This window comes from Phascolarctos cinereus, unplaced genomic scaffold (genome assembly GCF_003287225.1).
Source record: "Phascolarctos cinereus isolate Bilbo 61053 unplaced genomic scaffold, phaCin_HiC Scaffold_3;HRSCAF=262, whole genome shotgun sequence".
NCBI lineage: Eukaryota > Metazoa > Chordata > Mammalia > Diprotodontia > Phascolarctidae > Phascolarctos > Phascolarctos cinereus.
The window spans coordinates 174,485,207-174,508,715 of NW_027555736.1; the positions used below are offsets into that span (position 1 = coordinate 174,485,207).

General features: G+C 37.9%; 1 protein-coding gene and 3 non-coding genes across 15 annotated transcripts in view; all 4 read left to right on the top strand.

Annotated features, from left to right (window-relative positions):
- Positions 1-23,174, top strand: part of LOC110216977 (uncharacterized) — a 56,102-nt gene extending 32,928 nt beyond the window's left edge. For 4 of the 12 annotated variants that reach the window (XR_013485385.1, XR_013485386.1, XR_013485388.1 and 1 more), the window contains 5 exons: positions 269-468; positions 15,922-16,128; positions 18,480-18,549; positions 19,907-20,012; positions 22,991-23,174. Coding sequence is in view for 1 of the 12 variants with exons in the window: in XM_078151307.1 (XP_078007433.1) it covers positions 269-411 (143 nt within the window). In the remaining 11 variants the exon portion in view is untranslated. Of the gene's footprint in view, positions 1-268; positions 5,014-8,175; positions 8,441-13,742; positions 13,768-13,816; positions 13,876-13,923; positions 14,048-14,841; positions 15,078-15,223; positions 15,614-15,921; positions 16,129-18,479; positions 18,550-19,906; positions 20,013-22,990 lie in introns of those variants that run through there. The other 8 variants (XR_002327018.2, XR_002327028.2, XR_002326995.2 and 5 more) reach the window with 8 other exon arrangements.
- Positions 15,517-15,593, top strand: LOC144456445 (small nucleolar RNA SNORD126). Its single transcript, XR_013485535.1, has one exon. It is a non-coding gene; the product is annotated as a small nucleolar RNA SNORD126 (small nucleolar RNA).
- Positions 18,866-18,942, top strand: LOC144456444 (small nucleolar RNA SNORD126). Its single transcript, XR_013485534.1, has one exon. It is a non-coding gene; the product is annotated as a small nucleolar RNA SNORD126 (small nucleolar RNA).
- On the top strand, positions 22,606-22,751 carry LOC144456436 (small nucleolar RNA SNORA79). Its single transcript, XR_013485529.1, has one exon. It is a non-coding gene; the product is annotated as a small nucleolar RNA SNORA79 (small nucleolar RNA).
- Positions 23,175-23,509: the final 335 nt, after the last annotated feature.

A 23,509-nucleotide genomic window follows, 5' to 3' on the forward strand; every position in this document is an offset into this window, starting at 1 on the left:
ATCAGGTCACCAAGAGCTCTTCTTGTATGCTTTGTACTCAGCAACCCGTAAGTGATGTCAACACCCTGATCCTTTAATTCCCCATGCCAATCAACTCTTGGGGATGATCTCAATACCTTTTAAGGAAAAATTATCCTAGATCCATTGAAATAGGAGTTGTTCCTACTATTGTTCCTACTGGAAACTGTATTCATCTGCCCCAAGGGATATTTAGCTTGTCCTTTGTTTTATGTCCAAGATTTAGTTAACAAGTCCTTATTTTTTCTAGATGGACTGTATGGCCAAGGATCTACTTTGCAGTGGATGCTCGTATGTCCTCCCAATATTGTGGAAAAGGCGTCAAAGGATCCAAGCTTATGTTCCTGGTCCGGGTCCTTACTGGAGAGTACTCTAATGGTCATTCATCAATAACATTACCTCCAGAAAAGCCAGGAGGAGGGAGATATGATAGCTTGGTTGACTCAATAGGTATGCCAAAGATATTTGTAACCTTTTTTGATGACCACTCATACCCACAGTATTTAATCACATTCCACTAATCAGGTGTGGTTTTGTCTAGGTCCTTTGAGTGAATCTCTAAAACAGCTCCTTCAGTGTAGCTGTGGCCTCAAGTAAATATATATTAAAATAGGAAAACAGAAGTTCTAGTGGCCAAGACTACACATCTGGCAATTTTCATTTGTTTTATCTGTTGTAGTGCTGGTCCAAACTATGTTATGTTCTAGCACAATATAAATTAGACATAATCACAAGCCAAAGTACCATCAAAAGTTAGATTCAGGCTAAAGCAAGGGTGGGGAACCTGTGGCCTTAAGGCCACATGTGGCCCTCAAGGTCCTCAAGTGCAGCCCTTTAACTGAATTCAAACTTCACTGAACAAATCCCCTTAATAAAAGGATTTGTTCTGTAAAACTTGGACTCAGTCAAAGGGCCATATTTGAAGATCTAGAGGACCGCATGTGGCCTTGAAGCTGGTTTCCCCAGCCCTGGTCAAAGGATATTGAGCTGTTACAATGGTATTTTCTCAGTCCTCATTCTTCTTGATTTCTTATCAGCTTTTGACATTGTTCAAATGTCTCCTTTCCCCCTTGGCCTTGATAGTCTTTTCTCTCCTAGCTTCCATAATATTTATCTCTTTGGTTCTCCTCTTACTTGTCAGATCATGCCTTCTTAGTCTTCTTTGGTAGCTCATTATCTGTCTTCTTCTCCCTCAATATAAATGTTCTCCAATGCTGTCCTGGGCCCTTTTCTCTTTTTGTCTCCTCTCAGTAAGCTCATGAGTTACAAAGGGTCAAATTATTAACTCTATATAGACAACTTCCAAATCTACATATCCAGCCCTAATTACTCTATGGAACTCTAGTCTCATATTAGTTGCCTCCTGGGATGTCCTTCAGGCACCTCAAATTCTACATGTCCAAAAGATAATTCATTTTCTTTCCCATTAATCTCCCAAATTCCACATTTTTTTTTGGGGGGGGGACACATTCTTCCAGTCACTCAACTTTAAAACCTAGGAGTCATCTTTGATTCTTCCTGCTCAAAACTTACCAATGATTTCTTAGTTGCCAAAAGTAATGGTCATTTCTCAATCTGTCTTGAATCTGTCTTTTATCCTTCTTGAACTGTTTAGTTTTTGACACTTCTAGATACTCTCTCTTCTTGAGGTTTCCATGACACTACTCTTTCCTGGTTCTCCTGCAATCTGACAGATCCTTCTCAGTCTCCTTTGTCAGACCTTCATTGAGTTCACATACACGAATTAGTCTGTCCCTGGCCCTCTTCTATTTTCCCTCACCAATTGCCTATTGGGTATGTCAAACTGGATATTCTATAGACATCTCATATTCAACACCAACAAAACATAACTCATCATCTTTCCCCCCAGATCTCCTCTCTACTCAACTTCTCTAGTTCTATCTAGGGCAACAATCTCCTGTCAGTCTTACCCAGACTCACAGCTTTGGTGTCATTCTGGACTTCTTATACACTTGTCCCACATATCTGATTTGTTGCCACTTCTTGTTATTTCTACCTTCACATCTCTAGTGCATCCCTTTTTCTCCACTCACACAGTTGCTTTCCTAGAGCAGGCCTTTGGCACCTCTCACTTGACCTATTGCAATAGCCTTCTGGTTGTTCTCTTTGCCTTAATTCTTTATCCACTCCAATCCATTTTCCACTTATCTGCCAAAGTGGTTTTCCTAAAGCACATCCTTCTGTTCAATAAACCCTGATTATTCCCTATTACTCCAGGATCAAATATAAAATCCTCTTTTTGGCTTTTAAAGCTCTTCACAACCTAGCCCATACTTCCCTATGTGAACTCTAGGATCAATGACAGTAGCTTTCTTGCCATTCCTTGCAAAGGACACTCCTGACTCTATGCCTTTTCACTAATCATCCCTCATGCCTAGAATGTTTTCTGTCCTCACTTCTACCTCCTATCTTCCCTAGCTTCCTTCAAGACTCAACTCAAATCTCATTTTTTCAAGAAGGCCTTTTCCCATCCATTACCACTCCCTCCTTTCCTGCTTCCCCCAGCCCTTAACATACACTAGTGCATTCCTTCTGGGTTTACCTTTCATTCCCGATGATTACAACTTCTCTATATAATTTTTTTTAAACATGTAATCTACCATCATTAGAATGTGAACTCCTTGAGAGCAAGAATCATAGCTTTTCTTTTCTTTTCTTTGTATTCCCAGCATTTAGCACAGTGCCTGGCATATAGTGCTTAATAATGTTTATTGACCAACTAACTTTCCATCATAGCCATTCAGTTGCAAAATCTTGTTCTATCTACACCACACCTCTCTTATTCATCCCCATTTCTCTACTCTCAAAGCCACTATTCCAAAGGATTGCAACAGACTTCTTGCTTCTAATCTCTCCTTTCTCTAATCCATCTGATACACAGCTGCCAAAGTCATTGTCCTAAAGCACAGCCCCTTGCTCAAAAGTCTTCAATGCTTCCTACTATCTCCATTATTTTTGTTAGATAATGTTATACTCTTAATATTTAATATCACCTTATTTAATTTGACTTGCTTTGCAATCACTTGTTTTTAAATAAATGAATTTCAGTGCATTCTTTCAATATCTTGATACATTCCATATACATGTCTTAATTGTATCATATTTGTTCAAACATTTCTCAGTTTTTGGATATGGCTACCAGTCTTTTTCAGTTACAAATAATTTTACTATACAAATCTATGAACCAGTAAATTGGAAAAAATTTCATAGTATAACTCAACAAGGGAAATATTGGCTCAAAGGGTATGCTTATTTTTTTTTAACTTTTATCACATCCTGCCCTCCGAACTCGTAAGTTTCCAATTCTACTAGCAATGAATAAGCGTGCCTGTTAACACACAGCTGCACCAGCATTGCTGTTTTTAATTAAAATTTTAATGACTTATTTCTGTTACACTTTGTTGTGGTTCAGTGCTGCTTTAGTCATATAAGAAGATAGCTTATGGGCTGCTATTTATCCACAAAAGAGTTTACTTAGCTAGTGCATTAGAAACTACATTCCTGATAATTGTGTAACTTTTGTTCATGTTGTAATATAATTCCAATTTTATTGAATTGTCATTTGTCTTTATTGTTATACAGCCTGCCCAATCTTTGCTTCTTAAAATTTTTGTATAGTTTCCCATTAGTTTAATCCTTTGTGGTCAATTTCTGCTAGCCTTCTATGTGCACTCGAAAAGAATGTATATTATGGAAATGTTCTTTTCCATTCTTTCTGCACACACATATATTTGTATATCATATACACATTCTCCAATTCATGATTACAATTAGTAACGGGCAAAGCACATTATTATTTTTGTTGTGCATTTGTCACTCAGTTAATTTAGAATTCTTTGTCTACAACTTGTACGGGTTTCTTTAGTTATTGATTTTTGCTTTTAGTTCTTCGACTTTTTTTTAAATAGTTTAAATTTTTTTTCATTCAATACAATCTTGTTTCTAAGGTGTGTGATTTGGGATTGCAATCCTATTTCTAAAATGCTTTTGTGTATTTTTGTTCAATATTAGTACTTTCCTTCATAATTTTTGAAATCACTTGTTACTTTAATTCCAAATTTTAAATATATAATCTCTTGCTGGGTTTCATATGTACATTCCTCTTTCTCTTCTTCTTGGCGTATGGAAGTGCTCATGTTTGTTAATATTTACCGAGTTAAAAATTGCCAAAAATTATGTTTTTAAAAATGTAATCTAATTTTTTCCTTCATACTTGAAGAATTTTTGTCTTTGTAATTTTGTGGTTCAACAGTTATGTGCAGTGATTGTTCATAGTTTAGATTTCTTCACATGTATTTTCATGTAAACTTTTTCTTAATAAAATTTATTTTTTTTTAAAAATAACAAGCATTTCTCTCCTTTTCCATTCCCCATCTACTGAATTCTTCATATACATCAATATTCTCTCTGAAGAATAATACCAGATCTTGTCATTCTGGAAAGTTTTTCCTTTAAATATAGTATCTAGTTTTTAAAACATTTTGTAGTCTTAGGAAATCCCACTTTTTCTTATGTTTGTACTTTCTGCTTTTCCTTCCAAATCTGTTATTTTATTCTGCGTATCCATTAGTTCCTTTTTCATTTCTATTACAGCTTGGGCCTTTTCTTCAAATTAATTTTTATTCTCTATTGATCTTTGTTCAACCTCATCTATTCTGTTACTTGTGACGGTGGGGGAAGTCACTTAACCTATATGCCTCAGTTTCCTCATCTGTAAAATGGGTATTACAATAGCAGCTACTTTTCAGGATTGTTGTGAGGATAAAATGTAATTATACATGTATTATGTAATACAAATGCTAGCTATCATTATTGTTAATACTATTGTTGTTTTGAAAGTCATTCAATGTAACTTTGTAATTTTGAAATGTCATAATTGTAATTTGCCTAGTTGTTCCTCCTTTCTTTTTTTTAAAAACTGAATTAAATTTACTTTTTGTATCTTTTAATATATTTAAAATCCAATTTAACTTATCACTTGGCATTTCTTCCATTTCATCCTAAGGGTTAAAAAGAATATTAAGGATTTCTTTTTCCAGTACTTTGTGAGGCCCCTCCTGAGTTTGAGAGCCTCCTAATTCCCCTTATCTTGTCCTTTTCCCCTTATCTTGAAATACCATAAAACTTCTCCTTAACTTGTACCAAAAGAATTGCTTTTTCTCCCCTTATCCTGTGTGCCTCTCTCCTTATTTTTAAGCCTCATAAAACCCCTAAAACTACAAAAAAACCTCTTTATAAGCATAACTCCCCCAAATATCAGGGTCTCGTTTGGCTTTCTTGCTAAGGAGACCTGTGATGCTTACACGTTAAATAAAGCTCCCAATGAATGGCTAAGAGAAATCTTAGTGAATTCTTTCACACCTGAACCACTCTCCCAACTCTAACCTCAACATTTATGGTGTCAAAACCCGGGAATCCAAATATTAATTGGACTCCACTGACCTTCTCATAGCCACCAAAGGTAAGTACCCTTTTCTTTGTTCTCTTCCCCAGACCTTTTTGCTCCTATTGTCTCCTTGGCTTCGAGACCCCTGGAGTGGCCAAATACTGTGGCATCCAGTGGCATCTGGATAAATTTTTTTATGATCCATCAGACAACTCAAAACACAATTCATTATGGTCCCATGAGCTTTTACCTCAAATGGCAAGTTTCACCACTTCTTCCAAATTGGTATCTGGTATTGGTATTCATTTAAATAAATGAATTTCAATGCATTCTTTCAATATCTTGATACATTCCATTACGGGTCTTTCTTAGTTGTATCATGATACTTGTTTAAATATTTCTCAATTGTTGGATATTGCTGCCAGGTTTTTTTAGTTATAGATAATTTTGCTATAGAAATCTATGAACCATTAAGTTTGTAGCATCTGAAGCTTCCCTGACTTTTGGGCCCTTGTATATAAGGGGATTCCCTTGTGCTTGATTGGTCACATTTTTTCTCTCCTTTGTCTTGGGGTGCTGAGAAGGGCTGAGAGAGACTGCTAGGAGACTGCTAGGATGAGAAATTTGGTGAAGGAGATCTTAAGGAAAAGCTCCTAGTATTCCATTGTGACACAGCCCGACCTCAATGTAATCTAGAAAGTGATTTGTGAAGGGGATTTCTAAACAAGACAAGCTTAGGAAGAAATTTGGTCTCCAAAACTTAAGGGGACCTTGCTCTACTTGAGCAGGCTTTTATTTTCCCTACACCCTGGTTTACCCTGTGTTGTTCCTCCTCCTCCATCATATGATGTTGGGAGAAGCAGGTAGGTGGGCCTCTGTGCCTGGTTTTCTTTGGGGGTCCCTGTGTTGTGGTTTGAGAGATTTAGACTTCTCAAGGACCAGAGTATAGGACAGGGTTATCTGGAATGAATTCACAGACTCAAGCATTCTTTAAGTCAAGGTGGCAAAGATTTATTGTTATGCTATACAGCATGCAGAGGTCCTTAAGGAATTCTGCCATGGTAGGTACAGCTCCTTAGGGAACTTGCAACCTAACAGGAATGATGCTAAAGCTTATGTAGGAAAAGTAGAGGATTATGTGCCAAGTATACTAATTAGGTGTTAACATACAACATGTCATTCACTACTGGAAACCTGGGGGGGTGGTTCCTAAGGGGTGGTTTTTGGTCTGTCTGAAACAAGATAGTTTAAGGAACTGACATCTATAGCTTGACTCAGGATTGTGTAAGTAACTGTGGGCATCAGTACTTGATAGTTCTACTGGTATAAGATAGTCCTGTTCATATATGGGAAATTCTACAGAGCTCAGCTTGTTCTTGTAACAGGGAGAGAGAGTTGCCTCACTGGGCTCACTCATGAGTGAGTGAAGAAAGAGTCCTTGGGCTGGAGGAAAACTGCCAGGGATAGTGTTTCTGAGGCAAGGGAGAAATTGGGATCCAAGCACAGGCACCCAAGTACCCCATCACCCTGCACCCTGGTTTCAGGGTCTCTGTGCCCTCTGTTGTTAACCTAAAGCTTTATATACATTTCTAATACATGCAGTTCGAAATTCTAGGGACGATTGGGAATGGAGAACTGGAATGCTTAGGGATCTGATAGGTCTTAAAGATGAAAGGAACAGGGAACTCCAGCCCAAGGAAGTAAAAGGTTATTTGGAGCTGGGAATTGTCACCACATGTCTTCAAAAAAATTGTGAATTTATGGATAATAATCTTTTCTTTTAAAGTGCTAAGAGTTTGCGGCCTTAAAAATTAAAATGCTACCATTAGTGATTATGAATCCAGATCTGATTTGCTCATCCAACTAAATCAATACCTCCTGATTGGTAATTAATTGATTTTGTTTCAAGTTTTATATAATACAGAATAAGTGCTTGTGGTATGGTTATATTTCTAAATTTTCTTATATTGTGTAATTTGATTAACAATTATATCCCCTATGTTATTAGAAATGCAATTTCTCTTACAATCTAGATGTTGTTAGATTAAGAATTGTACTGTCAGATCACGAGGTTGTTAACTAAAACAAAGATTTTTGGAACTATCTAGCCATAAATTCTTATCAACCCTGTGCAAAGTCTTATGGCACTTTGAGGACTTGTGATACTCAAAAGATATTTCACACCAACTTGGTTTTGATAAATTTCAATATTTGAGGCTTCACCTAATTTACTTCATGAAAGTTTAGTGATTATTTCTTTTAACATCAGGATACATTTTTTTAAGAAAAGGAAATAGTTTTACAAAGAAATGTTTTGCAAAATCTTTTGTGTGATTTTTTTTAAAGAAGGCCTACTAAATTTCCATTTGCAAGCTAATTTGTTGCAATAATAATTTGATATTGATAACAATTATGTTCAAACCTACTGTGAATTTCTGAGGTTCATTCCTAGGTTTGTTGTGTTCTGGGATTGGCCTTTAAATGGGTGCTTTCAGAGAAATAGAGTCAATGGTTCATGCTTTAGGTACCATAAGAAAGGGCACTAGTCTTGTGAATGTAGTTTTGAAAGGTACAATGCCACACTCTAAGTTTTAAAGGGTGGATGTAGAAGTGAAAAAGTTAGAGCAGCTAAAAATATCTTAGCAGTTTCTGGAAGTTTTGAGATTAATCACTAAGGAGTTTTGAAACAACTTCCTTACAATCTCGTCAGTCCCTCCCTCTACTTCCTCCCCCTTCAGTTAAGGGGGTATCTCAGTGCTGAGGACTGCAAACAGCCCCGGGGTTTTTTCTGTTAACCCCTCTCATCTCAGATCAGATTAGGAAAAGAGAGTTTCACCCTTTTCCCTGACCTGCAAATTCACCTTCCCCAACCTGGTGAAAGGAGGTGGGGGAGGGGAAGAAGCTACAGCCTGGAGTATCATCCAAGGCCAGCACAAGCAGCTTGGAGCAGCCTCTACAACCGTGGAGGGAAGGGGAGTGGGTCAAGGTAAAGAAGTCAGTCAGCATCTGCACTTCGTAAGCCAGTCCATCCTTTTATCAGTAACTTTTATTATGATCTGCAAATGCAGTTGATGTCATCTGAAGTTTATTGTTTGTATTATAGCTAAAACAATTTGGCTGTCACTTAATGAAAATTGTAAGATTGTTGGTTATTGTTTTAATGCAAAAACCTAAAGCTGGTAATTGATTACTCTGTGTGTGTGTGTGTGTGTGTGTGTGTGTGTGTGTGTGTGTGTGTGTAAATAAAGGAGGGGGATGAGTCCAAAGCCAGCTTGTAAGGGCTGGTCAGAAGTACTGCCCATGGCAGCTGTAAGGGTAGATAGGGGTGAATAGGAAGCCCTTCTTTGGGGCCCCTTTGGATCCTCCTTAATTTTGTAAGCTTGCCAAAAGCTTGTTTGGGCTATGGAGTTCCTAAACAAGGAACTTGGCTTGCTGAGAATTTTCAAGTATATAGAAATGATCTCTAGTGATTGGCTTTTGCATGAGGACAAGTTTAAATTTGAGATGTGAGTCCTGGTCAATTTTTGATTGGCGAAACTTGCCATCTGAGGTAAAAACTCATGGGACCACAACGAATTGTGTTTTGAGTTGTCTGATGGATCATAAAAAAATCCACCAATAATCAATAGTCAAGGGGCAGCTAGATGGCGCAGTGGATAGAGCTCCAGCCTTGGAGTCAAGAGGACCTGACTTCAAATTCAACCTTAGCCACTTGACACTAGCTGTGTGACCCTCGGCAAGTGACTTAACCCCAATTGCCTCACCAAAAAAAAAATAGTTTCTTATAAGCAAATCATGATTATTAATAATAAACAATAGTCAATTATCTACCATCTGAGAGAAATACCCCAAGCTACTCCAAGAGAATGTGACTGTTACAGGTGGAGCTCTGCCTCTGGAAAAGCTGAGAGGACAGTCTTATCCTCAATCTAAGATGGGATCCTCCTGGCTCAGTTTCCTCATTATGCTCTTTTGAAAAGGAATGTTCCTGAGGTGGAATTGATATTGCATGGCTGGAAAACTGTGATGTTTTATCTAATCGTATCCTTGCTTTTCCTTTTTTTAATGGCAAATTTCTATAATCAAAGCAAGTGGCCAGTAAAAGATGTAAACACAATGCTAGCATGTGAAATCTTGCTGTTTTCAATCTGAATGTGTAGTCATCCCATATCCCAAACAGGTAAATTAGTACTCCTGCATAGTCATGTGAAAGATTAAATACTTGAAACAGAACAGTCTTTCTGAATGATATGGGTGTAATTAGACAAAGGAAAAAATGTTTGTGAAACAAAGATACAAATACAATGTTGAATCACTATCCCACAGACTAAGGCTGGGATATATCTGAGCTAAACACACTAATAAAGTGTGTGTTTAAGATATGAGCTCTTCAGCCTAAAATTTATATTTCTTTCTATATCTTAAACAACTTAGTAAATGAGTTATTTGGCCTAGACATCTGCCTATTACTAGATATATGTCTGTATGGTATAAGGTCCTTAAATATTTCAAAATGATGTAAGAATAATTGGGTATTGGTACAACTGATTGAGGGACCTAGCTGTTATTCTTTTAATTACTGAAACTAAATCAGAAATGTCTTCAAGGGGCAGCTAGGTAGCGCAATGGAAAGAGCACCGGCCCTGAAGTCAGGAGGACCTGAGTTCAAATTCGACCTGTCTAATTAAGATAATAAAATGTATTCTCACTACTAAAGCATTTCCCAGTCCTCCTTGATCTTATTGCCCTTCCTCTGAGATTATCCCCAATTTATCCTGTACATGTCGTTTGCCTGCAGTCTCTCCCACTAAACTGTGAACTTCTTGAGAGTAAGGACTGCTTTTTGGGAGACCTTTTTTGTATTCCTAGTGCTTAGCTCGGTGCCTGTTACATAGTAAATACTTAATAAATGCTTGTTGCCTGACTCAGGGTTGGAGGTGGGGCTTATTGACTGGGAGAGATGATTTTTTGAACGGGAAGTATGGACTCCAGAGTCATAGATTTCTATTTTTTTGGAATTTTTAAAAATCAATATTACATATGATTTCCTACTTAAATTCTGAATCTGACCCAATGTGGCTTTTAAACTGCTCAGTGCACAACTTGGAGTGTAGACTGTGGTCCAGGGGAATGAGAAGGAACCTAGACTTTTGCAGGCTGAGTGTTCTCTGGTAGCCAGATTGGATTCTGAAGTCATTTCATGTGTTGTTATTGTGTGGTCTTATCAGTAGTGTCCCTTGTGATCCCATTTGGGGTTTTCTGGCAAAGATATTGGAGTGGTTTGCCACTTCCTTCTCCAGCTCATTTTACAGATGAGGAAACTGAGGCAAACAGGGTTAAGTGACTTGCCCAGGGTCACACTGCTAGTATGTATCTGAGGCCAGGTCTGAGATTTGAACTCATGAAGATTTAGTCTTCCTGACTCTAAGCCCAGTACTCTGTCTACCACATAGCTACCCATTTGGTAGTCCTTTGATAGGCCCTCTCAGGTATGGGATAGAAAGAAAGAAAATGATGAAATCATTCGGTTGGTAGATTGAGTGAGTTTTCCATCTGTGGAACAACTCAGTTGTATTATACTCCCTTGGTGGTCATTGGTCCTCTTCCAGCATGAAGGACAAACAATAATCTGTGAGTAGTAATAGCTGCCCCTTGTGCACCTAACTGGCCAGTTTGAGTTGGGCAGGGCTCCTCCCCCTCCTCCTCTTTCTTCTCCTTCTGTCCTTCTGTCCACATGGGCAGTCAAACCCTACATGTGGATGCTCTGTCCAAAGGAATATAAGTTTTGATTGCTTATACTTTGAAAGATATTCTTGGGACTTTGGGGCTACAGCCTTTTTTCCTCCCTATTAATTTATTCTATTATTATTTTTTCAAAAAGCTGGGACAATTAACTCTGGTCTCAGTAGTTTCATTTGTGATTTATTGAAATATAGCTCTGAAAAAAACAGGCTTTGAAAAAGCCTATTGTGATTCAAATAGAGCTACTTGACTTTAAACCCAAATCACTCTGGCTTTCACTGATTGGCCAATAATAGGTCCCAGCCCACTTGCTCATTGTTTGGGTTTTGATGACTCAAAGTGAGGGTAAATAGCAATTGTTTTCTCTTCTGGCCAGAAACCGGAGGGTCTTCCTCTCCCAGACTGATTCTTTTGGGAAGGCAAACCAGGTTATCTTTCCTCTCAATTCTTTTTTTTTGTGAGGCAATTGTGGTTAAGTGACTTGCCTAGGATCACACAGGTCGGATTTGAACTCAGGTCCTCCAGACTCCAAGGCTGGAGCTCTATCCACTGCACCACCTAGCTTCCCCCTTTTGTCTCAATCTTTACCTAGCCTTCAATCACTGAATGGGCAGTTGTATCTGACAAACTGAGACCTGGAAAAGACCCCAGCTTAACAAAGCCAAGGTCTCCCACTGCATCCTGGGCCATCACCAGTCATTTTGACTTATGTCTTACCACTGGACCCCATGACTCTGGAGGAGAGAGTGAGGCTGATGACTTTGCACAGCCCTGCCTCACTTAAATCCAACGTTCTTGCAACTCAAGACATCAGCCTCCTGATGTCATCGGTTGTCTTAGAGAAGGAAAGACAAGCAACAACAACAACAATTCCCTTAGTAAATTGTAACTATGATCACCTTCTGCCTTTCTGGAGGGAAGGGAACAGTTCTTGATTTGGGCTCCTGCACCTATTGACAAGCACTCTGTTAACTTATCAGTTACTTTTTTTTGTTGTTCAGTTGTTCAGTTGTGTCCTACTCTTCTGACCCCATGGACCATAGCATGTCAGGCCCTCCTACCTATCCTCTACTTTCTTTTCCTCTGCCATCCCCTTTTCTTGTTGTCTTCAATCTTTCTAAACATCAGGGTCTTCTTCAATGAGTCTTGTCTTCTTATTTGTGGTCAAAGTATTTAAGCTTCAGCTTTAGTATTTGACCTTCTAGTGAAAAGCCTGAATTAATTTCATTAAGTATTACAGGACAAAGCAAAACAGTTCCTGCCCTCAAAGAGTTTACATTCTAATGAGAGAGGCAACATATATAAATGTAGATTATTATAAGAAAATGCATGGGGACCAGAAGAGGTAGGGACTGATTTTGGCTGGGGATCAGGGGTGATTTCATGGAGGTGACGTTTCAGCTGGTGAATTTAGGGAATGGCAAAAACATAGTTTGATTGGAGTATAAGGTGAGTAACTGGAGTAGATCTTACAGAAAACTTTGAAATTGATCTTTATATGACAATAATGCCTGTAAGTTTATATAGTTAAAATATTTTAATAAAAGTAAAATATTTGAGTTGCCCAGTTATGATAAAACTAGAAAGGCAGATTGGAACAAGATTGTCTAGGGTGGTGAAAGCTAAGGATTTTTGGACTTTTAAGCAAAGGGGAACATCTTAAGGCTTTTGGATAGGTTTTGGGGTTGCTAGAATGTTATTAGAACTGTATATAATGAGGAAGATGTAATCAAGTATCATTATATAGATGAACTACAGCTGGGAGGGCCTAGAGGCTGGGTGCCCAGCCAGGAATTCGTTTAGGGCTGAAAGTGACCTTATAGGCCAATGAGCCCAATGCCTTCATTTTACAGATGAGGAAACTGAGACACAGAGAGGTTGAATGACTTGCTCAGGGTCACAGCTAGTTAGTGTCTGAGATGGGATTCCAAGCTGAGTGCTCTATCTCAATAGTGCAGGCATAAGTGCTTAGGACCTAACTGCTGAGGGAATGCAAAAGAGATTACTTATTGAGCCGTCATTTTATTAAGGATTTAATGTGGGTTTCCAAGTTAGGGTTTTTAATCCTTATATAAAAGAAATAGTCCTTTGCAGATATAAAAATGGATTGCTACATTCTGGTGCAGCACGAGTTTGATGTTCAGAGTCTGTTTAAATAGTCTTCATTAATTAGCCTGATTTTGTTAAGGAGACTTTGCTAAGAAACCAAACAAAACAATTTAGTTTCCTTTTTTCTAAAGAGTATCAAACTCTAGACAGGGTACTTTTCACAGAACTTTTTTTTAAAAAATATTTTGGATAACTGTATTTCAATATAGTTGATTTCTTTTGTAATCCCATGTATTTTATTTTATGTATTTAGAAACATCATTTTGATGAGAGGGTCCATAGGCTTCATTAGATTATCAAAGGGGTCTATACCCCCAGCACTTAAGAACCTGTTCTAGAAGAAACAGGAAAGGCCATAATTTCAACACCTTTTAAGGTGAGGGAGGGGTGGGCCTTTGCCTTGGACTAACCAGCCAATCAGGTGCTTCCATTGCTTCTTAAAGCCATTTCCGGGATCTCCCACCTTTTTTTTTTTTTCTGCTGATGGCCTGGTGAGTAGTTAGTTCTTGGGGGGGAGGGTCTTTTCAATCCCTTTTGAACCTGGGTTTTGGGGAACCATCCACTCTTGCTTTCATTTCCTGATGCTAGCTGGAAGCAAGGTTAGACTTTGGGAAGTCGTGACAAAGTGTGGGGGTGGTTTGGAGCTTTAGTCTGGGAGGGGGAAAGCTGAGGCAGGCCTTGGAGCTGCTTATTAGCCAGGGCTCTGCTGGCGGCGACCTGGAGGCTTCCAAAGGACAGAGAACTATCTGCGCAGAGAGCATTTATGAATAGGTAGGGGCCTGGGGTTGCTTGCTTTTTATGAAAGGTGCTGCATCAAGCTAATGTTGCCTATTTGCCAGAGGGCATGCAGATTTGAGCCTGAATCAGGTTTCTGACCTTGCCCGCCTGGTCACCTTTTCTGGTCCCATCCACGTGTCTGTAAGGTGGGTGAGGAAGGAGGGCAGGGACTGCTTCTTTTTTTAATTAACACTTAAAAATTTTATTTGATCGTTATTTTAACCTTTGTGCTGCTAACAGTATTTGGGCACCATTGGAGGAGACAGGGTTTCATTATGCCTAGGAGATAAGAGGAACCCTTGGAAGGGTGTTCTTTGAAAATTTGCGTTGTGAACTACAATGTAGATTGCTAGCTTCTGTGCCCCAATATCTTGATCGACACGGAGTGGGGTTGGCCTTAAATTTCACTTTATCCCAGCCGCATTTTCTTTCTTAATCAGTGAGATTAGGAATAAGTATTGTGATTTTTATGAAAGACAGAATGACTGAGAAACATTGACTAGATTCTTAATAAATGTCTCTTCATTGCTTGATGTGAAATATCTGGTGATGTATGAGAAGTGTGATGATTTCTGGGGTTCCTATTAGCCATTCTGATTTTCTGGCCTGGACGGGGCTTTGTTTGGGTGTGTTAGCTTTTTCCTTAAAATGAAATTTCTGGTGGTTATTTTTCATAGAAGTGTATGCTGTGAAAAGTGTAGATTTTGCGGGGTGTGGGGGGGGCGCATCCTGTGCTGACAGAAAATTAATAAGCATCTTTAAAATACCCTGGACTACATTTCTTTTTTTACCAGAGTCAAACTGTACTGACAGCCCTGAATACAGATCTTTTTGCCAACAGCTACTCTTTTAAATATGGGTTAGTTTATCTTGCGGTTAGTGCTTTTGATGAGGGTAAGGGAGGAATGAGAATACTGGGCTTTGTGCCTTTAAGAAGAAACCACGTGGCCTCTGAATTCTCAGGCAGGTCTGCAGGCTGTAATGCTGCCTCCCAGAGATCTTTATATAAAAATTGTGGTAGTGGGTGAGTAAATAATTCTGTTTTCTTTTTCTTTCTTTTTTTTTTTAAGCATTTATTTGGGGATGTAACTGAAGCTCAGGATGCTAAGAAGTGTAGAAATAGGCTATTTTTAAGAGGCCTTTTAAAATGGTGGTTGTCATTTTATCAGTGCAAGGTTTGGTTGGTGATTAGTGTTTTATTAGCAAACAGATCCTGGCTCAGGTGGAGACTGGTATAGATCTTATACAAATTGTTTTCCTTTTTAAACTATCCACTTTATTTAACTGCAGTAATTTACACATCTCTAGTACTTCTTACTTAATCTAGAACAGGAAACAGACAGGTGGGGAACACTTCTCATGTTTCACCCTTTTGTTAAAAAATTTTTCCTAATCGAAATCCCCCAGATACACCTGATTTTAATTTTGTCTTCAGTTGAGAAATAGCACATCCCTGGGAAAGTTTTCTGCCATGATGAGCTGCATGTTCAGTCCGTGTTTCACATGATCACTCTGATTATACACATGCCCTGAGCAGAAACCATATTAAGATTTTAGAAGGTGAGCTGGGGAAGGGAAGGCACCATTGACCATGTTATTCATTTGTTTGTTTGTTTTCAAAAATTACTAAAAAAAACCCACCTCATAGATTAATTTTTCTGACTGCTTCTTATGTCCAGATATAAATTTAAGTATGAAAGCCACAACTTTTTGTATACCTGCAAGAGAGGAGATACCAGTAAGCCACGCCCCTGATTTTTCCAGTTCAAACCCTGGAATTGTTCTTGAACATATTAAGCATAATGCAGTTCAAGTTCATGTGACCAGTTCTGGCTAACAATGGATAAACTTCTGTTTTCTAATTTTAGGTTGAAGATGGATTTGGCTTTTTGTGGAAAGGGGGTTAAATCCTTGGCAAGGGAGGAGATGTGGCTCTGGGCAAAGCTGGGAGGCAGAAGTCCAGCACCAGAAAATCAAAACTTCTTTGCCTCAGGCCCACCAAAGACCAAGTTAACCAGAATTGACATTTCAACATGGGGAGGGCTGAAGGTAGCATGGCTGCAAGTCTGATTTAGGTAAGTACTAGGATTTGACCAAAGTAGGTTTTTTTTTATGTTCCCTAATGGATTGACTTGTGTAAATCATCTACCTAATAGGATAATAAGCTCTTGGTAGCAAGGAATCATTTTGAATACTTTTGTCCTAGTGCTGGGACTCAGGAGATCATTGTTGAATTGAGTTTTAACTCTCTGCCTCAATTTCCTCATCTGTAAAATGGGGATAATTACAGGGTTGTTGTGTTTAGCACAGTATCTAGCATATTCTCTATAAATGTTAGCCATTAATATTATTTCACACTGCTGACTCAGGTTGAGCTTTTAGTCCCCTAAAAAATTCTCAGCTCTTTCTCAGAACAAGTGCTAACCATGTCTCTCCCATCTTGTGTTTGTGAAATTATTATTTTTTTTTACCCAGGTACAAGACTTCACATTTATCCCTACTGAATTTCATCTTATTTGATTCAGCCTATTGTTCTAATCTGAGATCTTTTTGTATCCTGATTCTCTTCTACAACGTTAGATCTCCTGTATTTTTGTTGTCTTCAGGTTTGAATGAACATGCTGTATTAAATAGTGCAGATCTATTGGAGACTTCCTGCCAGGTTGACATGAGCCATTTATTACTACCCACTGAGTCCAGCCAGCCAACCATTTGAGTCTATCTCATTATATTAATGTTTAGGCTATATACTTCTCTATCTTCTCCACAAGAATGGGAGATAATATCTCCAAAAAACTTGGCTAAAAGCTAGGTAAACCATATAACCTTTCCTCATCTAATAGTCCTGTCCAAAGAGGAAATCACTTTAGGCTGGCAGGGTCAGTTCTTGATAAAACCATTCTGGCTTCCTTTTCTAAATGGTTACCAGCCATCTGTTCTTGAATCAATCAATCATTCAAGCACTGTCTTAAGCTGGGGATAGATTTAAAAAGAGGCAGAAGACAGTTCCTGCCCCCAAGGAGCTTACAATATAATGGATGATCCATTCTAGAATTCCTCAGCAATTGAAGTGTCAAGTTCATTGTCTTATACTTTGCAGACTTAATATTTTCTTTTTTGAAATTCGTCTTGTGGTACTTACCATTTTTTCATGGTCTTTCATCTGTCTAATGGAGTCTCAGCAATCACATCTGACAGCAGTGCTTTCCCTTCTACTCAAACTATCTTTTATTTACCCATTACATGTGTACCTCCCAGTTGGATATAAGCTCTTTGGCCCTGCATGGAGCCACATGCCTTTATCTCCTGGTACCATGGAGGCCGAGCTCAGGAGTTCTGAGCTGCAGTGAGCCTAAAGCCAGTGAAGTGTCCGTGCTAGGTCCAGCACTAGTATGATGAGCCCCTGAGAATGGGGGCCACCAGGCTGACTAATGTGGGGTGCATTAGTAGAGGTCAGAAATGGGGTGGGTCAGATTTCCCATCCCCCAGTGGGATCAGGACCACTCTCTCTGTACTTGCAGCTTGGCTGAGATAGGAAGACAAATTTATACTTGAGGAATTGTTTTTTCCTTTTTAATATTTAATAGAATTTAGGTTGGACTACCATGTGTTCATTTTATCTCCCACAGAATGTAGTCACAGTAGATTTAATAAAATTCTTGTCTGATATGTGAAGATGACAAAATGAAAGACAATCCCCATATAAATTACAATATTAGGTCTTTTTTTTTTTGCCTTCAAGTTGGTTCATCACTCAAAGGGAAGAAAGTCTGCTGTCCAGTCTGTTCCACATGATTTAGCTCCATGACACACATGACCTAGGAAGATCCCTATATTGTAGGACAAGAAAACCTTGCATGTTGCCATCTTGTGGCATAATTAAGAGCTACATGATAGTATCTCATTTTGTCGATATAAAAAGGGAAAGTTTTCAATTTATAAAGAGAGGCACTGTGCTTGACATATAGCAGGCACTTATTAAATGTTCTTTGGTAAAGCATCTTGAGTACAGATGACAGCAGCACTTGGATTAACAAAACTGAAAGAAACTATTGAAATCTTTGGCTATTGAAAAGTGACTTACTTGAATACTAAATTTTACTGAATAAAACTGGTTCATTGCTTGCTAGGTCTTGTGGGTATATATTAGTATGTCAAAGTATGCTGTCTTTGCTCAGGCATATTAAACTTATACCTTTAGAATTTTTAGGTAACCTTACATTTAACTCTTCCTGGCCAATGAGTCATTATTGAACATTGACTCAAGTTAAGAAGCGTGTCAAAAAAGTGGCTGAAATTTCTTTGAAACGATTTTTATGATTTAAACGAGGTGCAGTGCAGTTTAATGTAAATATATATATATGTATGTATATATATGTATGTATGTATGTATAGTCTCATTTATATATGTGGTCTTATTTCCTAGACTCTTCAGAGAGCTGTCTGCAGTTTTAAAGTGTGTGACTGTAAGGCAGAGGCTGCACATAGTATCAGAGGTGAGTTAAAATGAAAAGTTTCTGCCTTCTACTTGCATCAAACATCATTCAGCTCAGTGGGGAGGGGAGGGGAGGTAGCACTCAGTATAACTGTCTACGTTATAAGCAGCTTGGGGGAAATGCCCTGTTTCACATTCTCCTGTCCTCCAGCCCAGAGCTTTACACACTTTGTTACATTGAATCAATAGATGATATATCTGGGTGAGTGAGAAACGTTTTTTTCACTTCTGAAGCTAAAGGGCTTATTTTGAGCTAGGTTTCCCAGTTCAAGGGACACCCCTGCAAAAGCAATCATAGTTACTGGTCATATGCATAATGTCTGCCATGATGAAATGCATTTTCAGTCCGTGTTTCAGCTGATTACCCTGATTGCATGCATACTCTGAGCAGACTAGAGCCAGAGGTGAACATTTTAGAAAAGGTGGTTGGTTTTGTTCCTGGACTGTTGGGTCTGGTTAGTGGACTATGTCAATTTCTAACTTTTGTGTTTATAGTACCTTATTGTAGATTTGATTGGTAACCACTTTCCTTCTAAAAGGGGACATTTGTCCCTTTTAAAAATGAGTGACATTTTGAAATGTTTATTTTTGAGTTTGATAATTAGAAGGAATAAGTGAATGAATGAAAAAGTATTAAGTACTTACGTGTCAGGCACCTTGCTAAATGCCAGGGAAACACATGACCTTGACAAACATCAATAATCATGAACCTTTTCATATTCACATGATGGTGAGAAACCAAATCTTAGAAAAAACATGTATTAAATTTAATGTGTTAAATGTTTCATTGACACTTTTCGGGCACTACTATCACTCCCATGTAAAAAATGAATACTACAATAGTCAAGCAAAACAAATCCATGTGTTGCTCATGTCTGAAAATGTAAGTCTTAATCTGCATGTTTATTCTATTACCTCTCTGCCAAGAGGTGGAAGCTTATTTTGCCATCAGTTTTCTGTAGTTTCTAGTCACCATTTTGTCAGTATTCTATACTAACAGAGCAAGAGAACCCCTTGAGGAAGGTGGGCTTGGCTAGTTTACCTCATTTATATTTTTAGGGGGAGAATCAAGGTGGGATGATATATGAAGGTGGTCTCGCATATTCTTTTATTTATTTACTTATTTATTTGTTTGTTTGTTTATTTATTAGGTAACTGGAGTTAAGTGACTGGCCCCGGGTCACAGCTAGTGTCAGGTGTTTGGTCTGAGGCTGGATTTGAACTCAGGTCTTCCTGACTTCAGGGCCAGTGCTCTATCCACTGTGCCAGCTAGCTGCCCTGGTCTCATATTCTTAAAGGAAAATGATGAATCTTAGTACTAAGTAATTTTTTATAGCTTTTGGCCTTTTCTTTTGCAGAGAAGACACTGAAGCTGTAGCCAAATTCACTTTGTCCTCCTGGAGAGGTTAGTGGGAGAAGCCATGATTGAACTGGCTACTGACAGAAGCTTAGCTTTTCTTTATGGTAAGATTTTTCTTTACATTTAAAGAAAAACTATTAATTGGATATTTTATCCTTGTAAATTTAAAATGGATAGGGCCAAGATAGAAGTTGGGTGGCACTGGATCTCAGAGGCTCCCTTACCTGAACAGAGCCAAGTCCTTGATGTTACATACTGATGCTAGTTTGAATGCCTTTTGGGAGAATTATTCTATCCAGAAAATGATGGTCACAAAAACTTTGTTGGCAGTCATTAGTAAAGGACTTAATAGTAATGAAACTTGGTAGCCCTTATACAAACTATGCTTTTTAGTTTTGAAATGGACTGTCACTGAAAAGTTTACGGGTATATAACAAAATTTCAAGTATGAATGGACAACCACTGACCAGTTGGATTGTTGCCTGCTGAAAATAACACCATAGCTAAGTATGAAGTGAGTATACACTTAAAAACCAGGAAAAACCGGTATAGGTGCTGATAACACTATGTTGTAGACCTCATGATACTAAAATTATGTTGGTACCTATAGGAAGAATGACAGCTCTGTGTGATTCTAAGGGAGCTAATTTGTAATCAAACATAATGCAAGCTTTTGGACTGCTACCTGAAGGCATACCCTCCATATATGTTACTTTTATTATATCCTGCAATATAAAATCTTCACTTCAGTTTATCTCTGAAAGTTTGGCCATAAGTACAAATGCATGGTGATGGAATACATGAAATAATACCAGCAATAAAGTTGTATTTGACCTTTGAGGGAATATTATTGTTAAGACAGTGGCAGAAGTTGGAACTCTTCAATGGGGTCTCATACTGGACTGGCACTGAATCTACACATCATATTACAAAAGTTGATGCTAACCTGTCAATTTTATGCTCTATCCACGAATGCATTTTGTGATGACTTTTGACATTTGAGTCATGAGAGAACTACTGAACTTGAACTACTGAAAGATGATTTTTTTTTTAGGGGGAGTGGGACTCATTTTTGATGACCCCAAATGGCTGCTGTTTATGTTAAATGTATAACATATGCTCATTGTGTCCAGAGGAAAGTTTTGTCAATTTGAATGGCATACTTAGAAAATGTTAACACTGGCAAACCATTGGAGCTTTGCGCACATGCATTTTTCATTTTTTGAAGGAGACAGTTAAAAACATGAAGTGTATACTAAGGGTATGTTCCCATGGAACTGGAAAAGTAAGAAATCAGAGGGCTAATTGACCAAAAAGATTCATGATTTATACCTACAGTTTATTGTAAAAGTATCTTTACATTTTTTTTTCATTTATAATGGTTTGTTTGGGAAACAGAGAGTTGGGAGAGTAAAAGTGGGTCAGGATAAGAGGGTTTAAAGAAAATAGACACAGACTGAATATAGAAGATTAAAAGGGGCCAGGACCAAAAGAACAGATAAGGTACCTTAAACTATTAGTTTTTCTTTGGTTGACTGTTTCTTTAACATCCTTGATGGAATAATCCTAACTTGGCAACAATCACCCCCCACCCCCTACTTTTTTTTTCAATTAAGTTTATTTTCTATCCCTTCCACCTTCCTTTCATCATTGGAAAACAACAAAAACATTTGTTACACACACACACACACACACACACACATACTCACACTCTCTCTCTCTTTCTCTCTCACTGCTAAGCAAAACAAATTTCTACATTAGCCATATCCAAAAAAAATCCATTCTCCACCCTGAGTCCATCACTTCTGTACAGAGGTGGCTAGCATGCATTGTCGTTGGTCCTCTGGCGTCATGGTTGGTCATTGCATTGATTAGAGTTTTTAAGTTTTTCAAAGTTGGTGTTACAATATTGTTATTGTATTAATTGTTCTCATTTCACTCGGTATCAGTTCACAGGAGTCCTCCCATATTTCTATAAAATCATTCCTTTCAATACCCCTCACAGCATAATTCCGTTATAGTCATACTCTACAATTATTTAGCCACTCCCCAATTGATAAGTACTTATATTCCAGCTCTGCCCTCACAAAAAGTGCTGCTATAAATATTTCTGCATATGAGTCCCTTTCCTTCCTGATTTCCTTTAGAGTACAGATTTACCAGTGGTACTATGCATCCCTTAATAATTTCTACAGCACATTAATGGTCCTTACCTTCATATACTGTATTATAATTTGCTCAGCCATTCTTCAGTTGATTAGTTTCCAGTTCTTTGTCTGTACAAAGAATTATTTCTTAAAAAGTTATATTTAAGAGCTGTACATTATGGGTCTCCTTTCCTTAGTCTCTTTAGGGGCATAGATAGGCCTGGTAATAGTATTTACTGGGAAAAAAGGTGCTTACAGTTTAGTAATTTGGGGGGAATAATTCCGTATTGTTTTCCAGATAAGGTGGACTAATTTACAATTATTAACAATGCATTAGTGTGCCATTCAGATGGTGTGAATTAGTATCTCAGTTGCTTTACTTTACTTTTCTTTCATAGTGATTTGGAGCATTTTTTTTTCAATCTGGCTCTTGATAGCTTAGATTTCCTCAAACTGTCAGTTCATATCCTTTGACTATTTTATAAATTTTGACAATATGTCTCTATTTTTAAATCTCATCGTGTTCTGAGGAAGGTAGTTTTGCTGATCCAGATGGCTGTTCCTCTCATTGCTTTGAGTTTTGGCAGTGGGATTTTAGGCCATCGCAGATCAAAGCTGGTCTTTCTTCACTCAGGGCACCATTGGATGGATTGGCCATCTGTTAGTGCTTTCTGAAATTTGCGGGACCAGACATTTATACCTGATCTAATAATATGGGATACTCCTTATAAATGAGGCAGTTGATCTTTTAAATAAAAGGTAACTCAGCTGTAACTGCTGAGGGGAGGGCAAGGAACTATATTGAATTGAACTTAGCAGTTAAAACTTAGTTGTGGTGTAGCTTTGTATTATATTTATGTAAACTGAACTAATCACTTATATGAATTTAATTATTTGAAAGATTGTTTTGTGATTTTGCAAATTTTTTTTTCCAGAATGAAGATGGATTTTCACCTACAGCTCTAAAAATAGAAACTAACCATTCTCCCCAGAACCAATAAGTACCCAAAATGGATGAATCATCTTGTATAGAAACCTGATAAAATCCTTAATATTTGCCTTTTGACAATTAGCCCTGTAAATTAACAACCAGTTTTAAAATAAATAGTATTTGAATAAGTTTTGAACATTTTTCTTAATCAGATACTTTTAAATGGCACAACTGTGGCTGTAGCTTGTATTTTATAACCTAGAACTTGAAGAGTTCATTACAACTGCATGTCTAACCAGGAGAGCAGATAGAATGAAGTTCCCATAAGTAACTATTTTGTCACTGCCTAATTTGAGCATGGTGTTCCAAGATGGCTGCATATTTAATTTGTGATATGTGTGTATGTGTCTGTATGTACACACGTGTCTGTAACAAAAATTTAGTTTAGGAATTAATTTTTTTTAAAGACAGTTGGGGATAAGTGACTTGCCCAGGGTCACACACACACACACACACAGAGCTA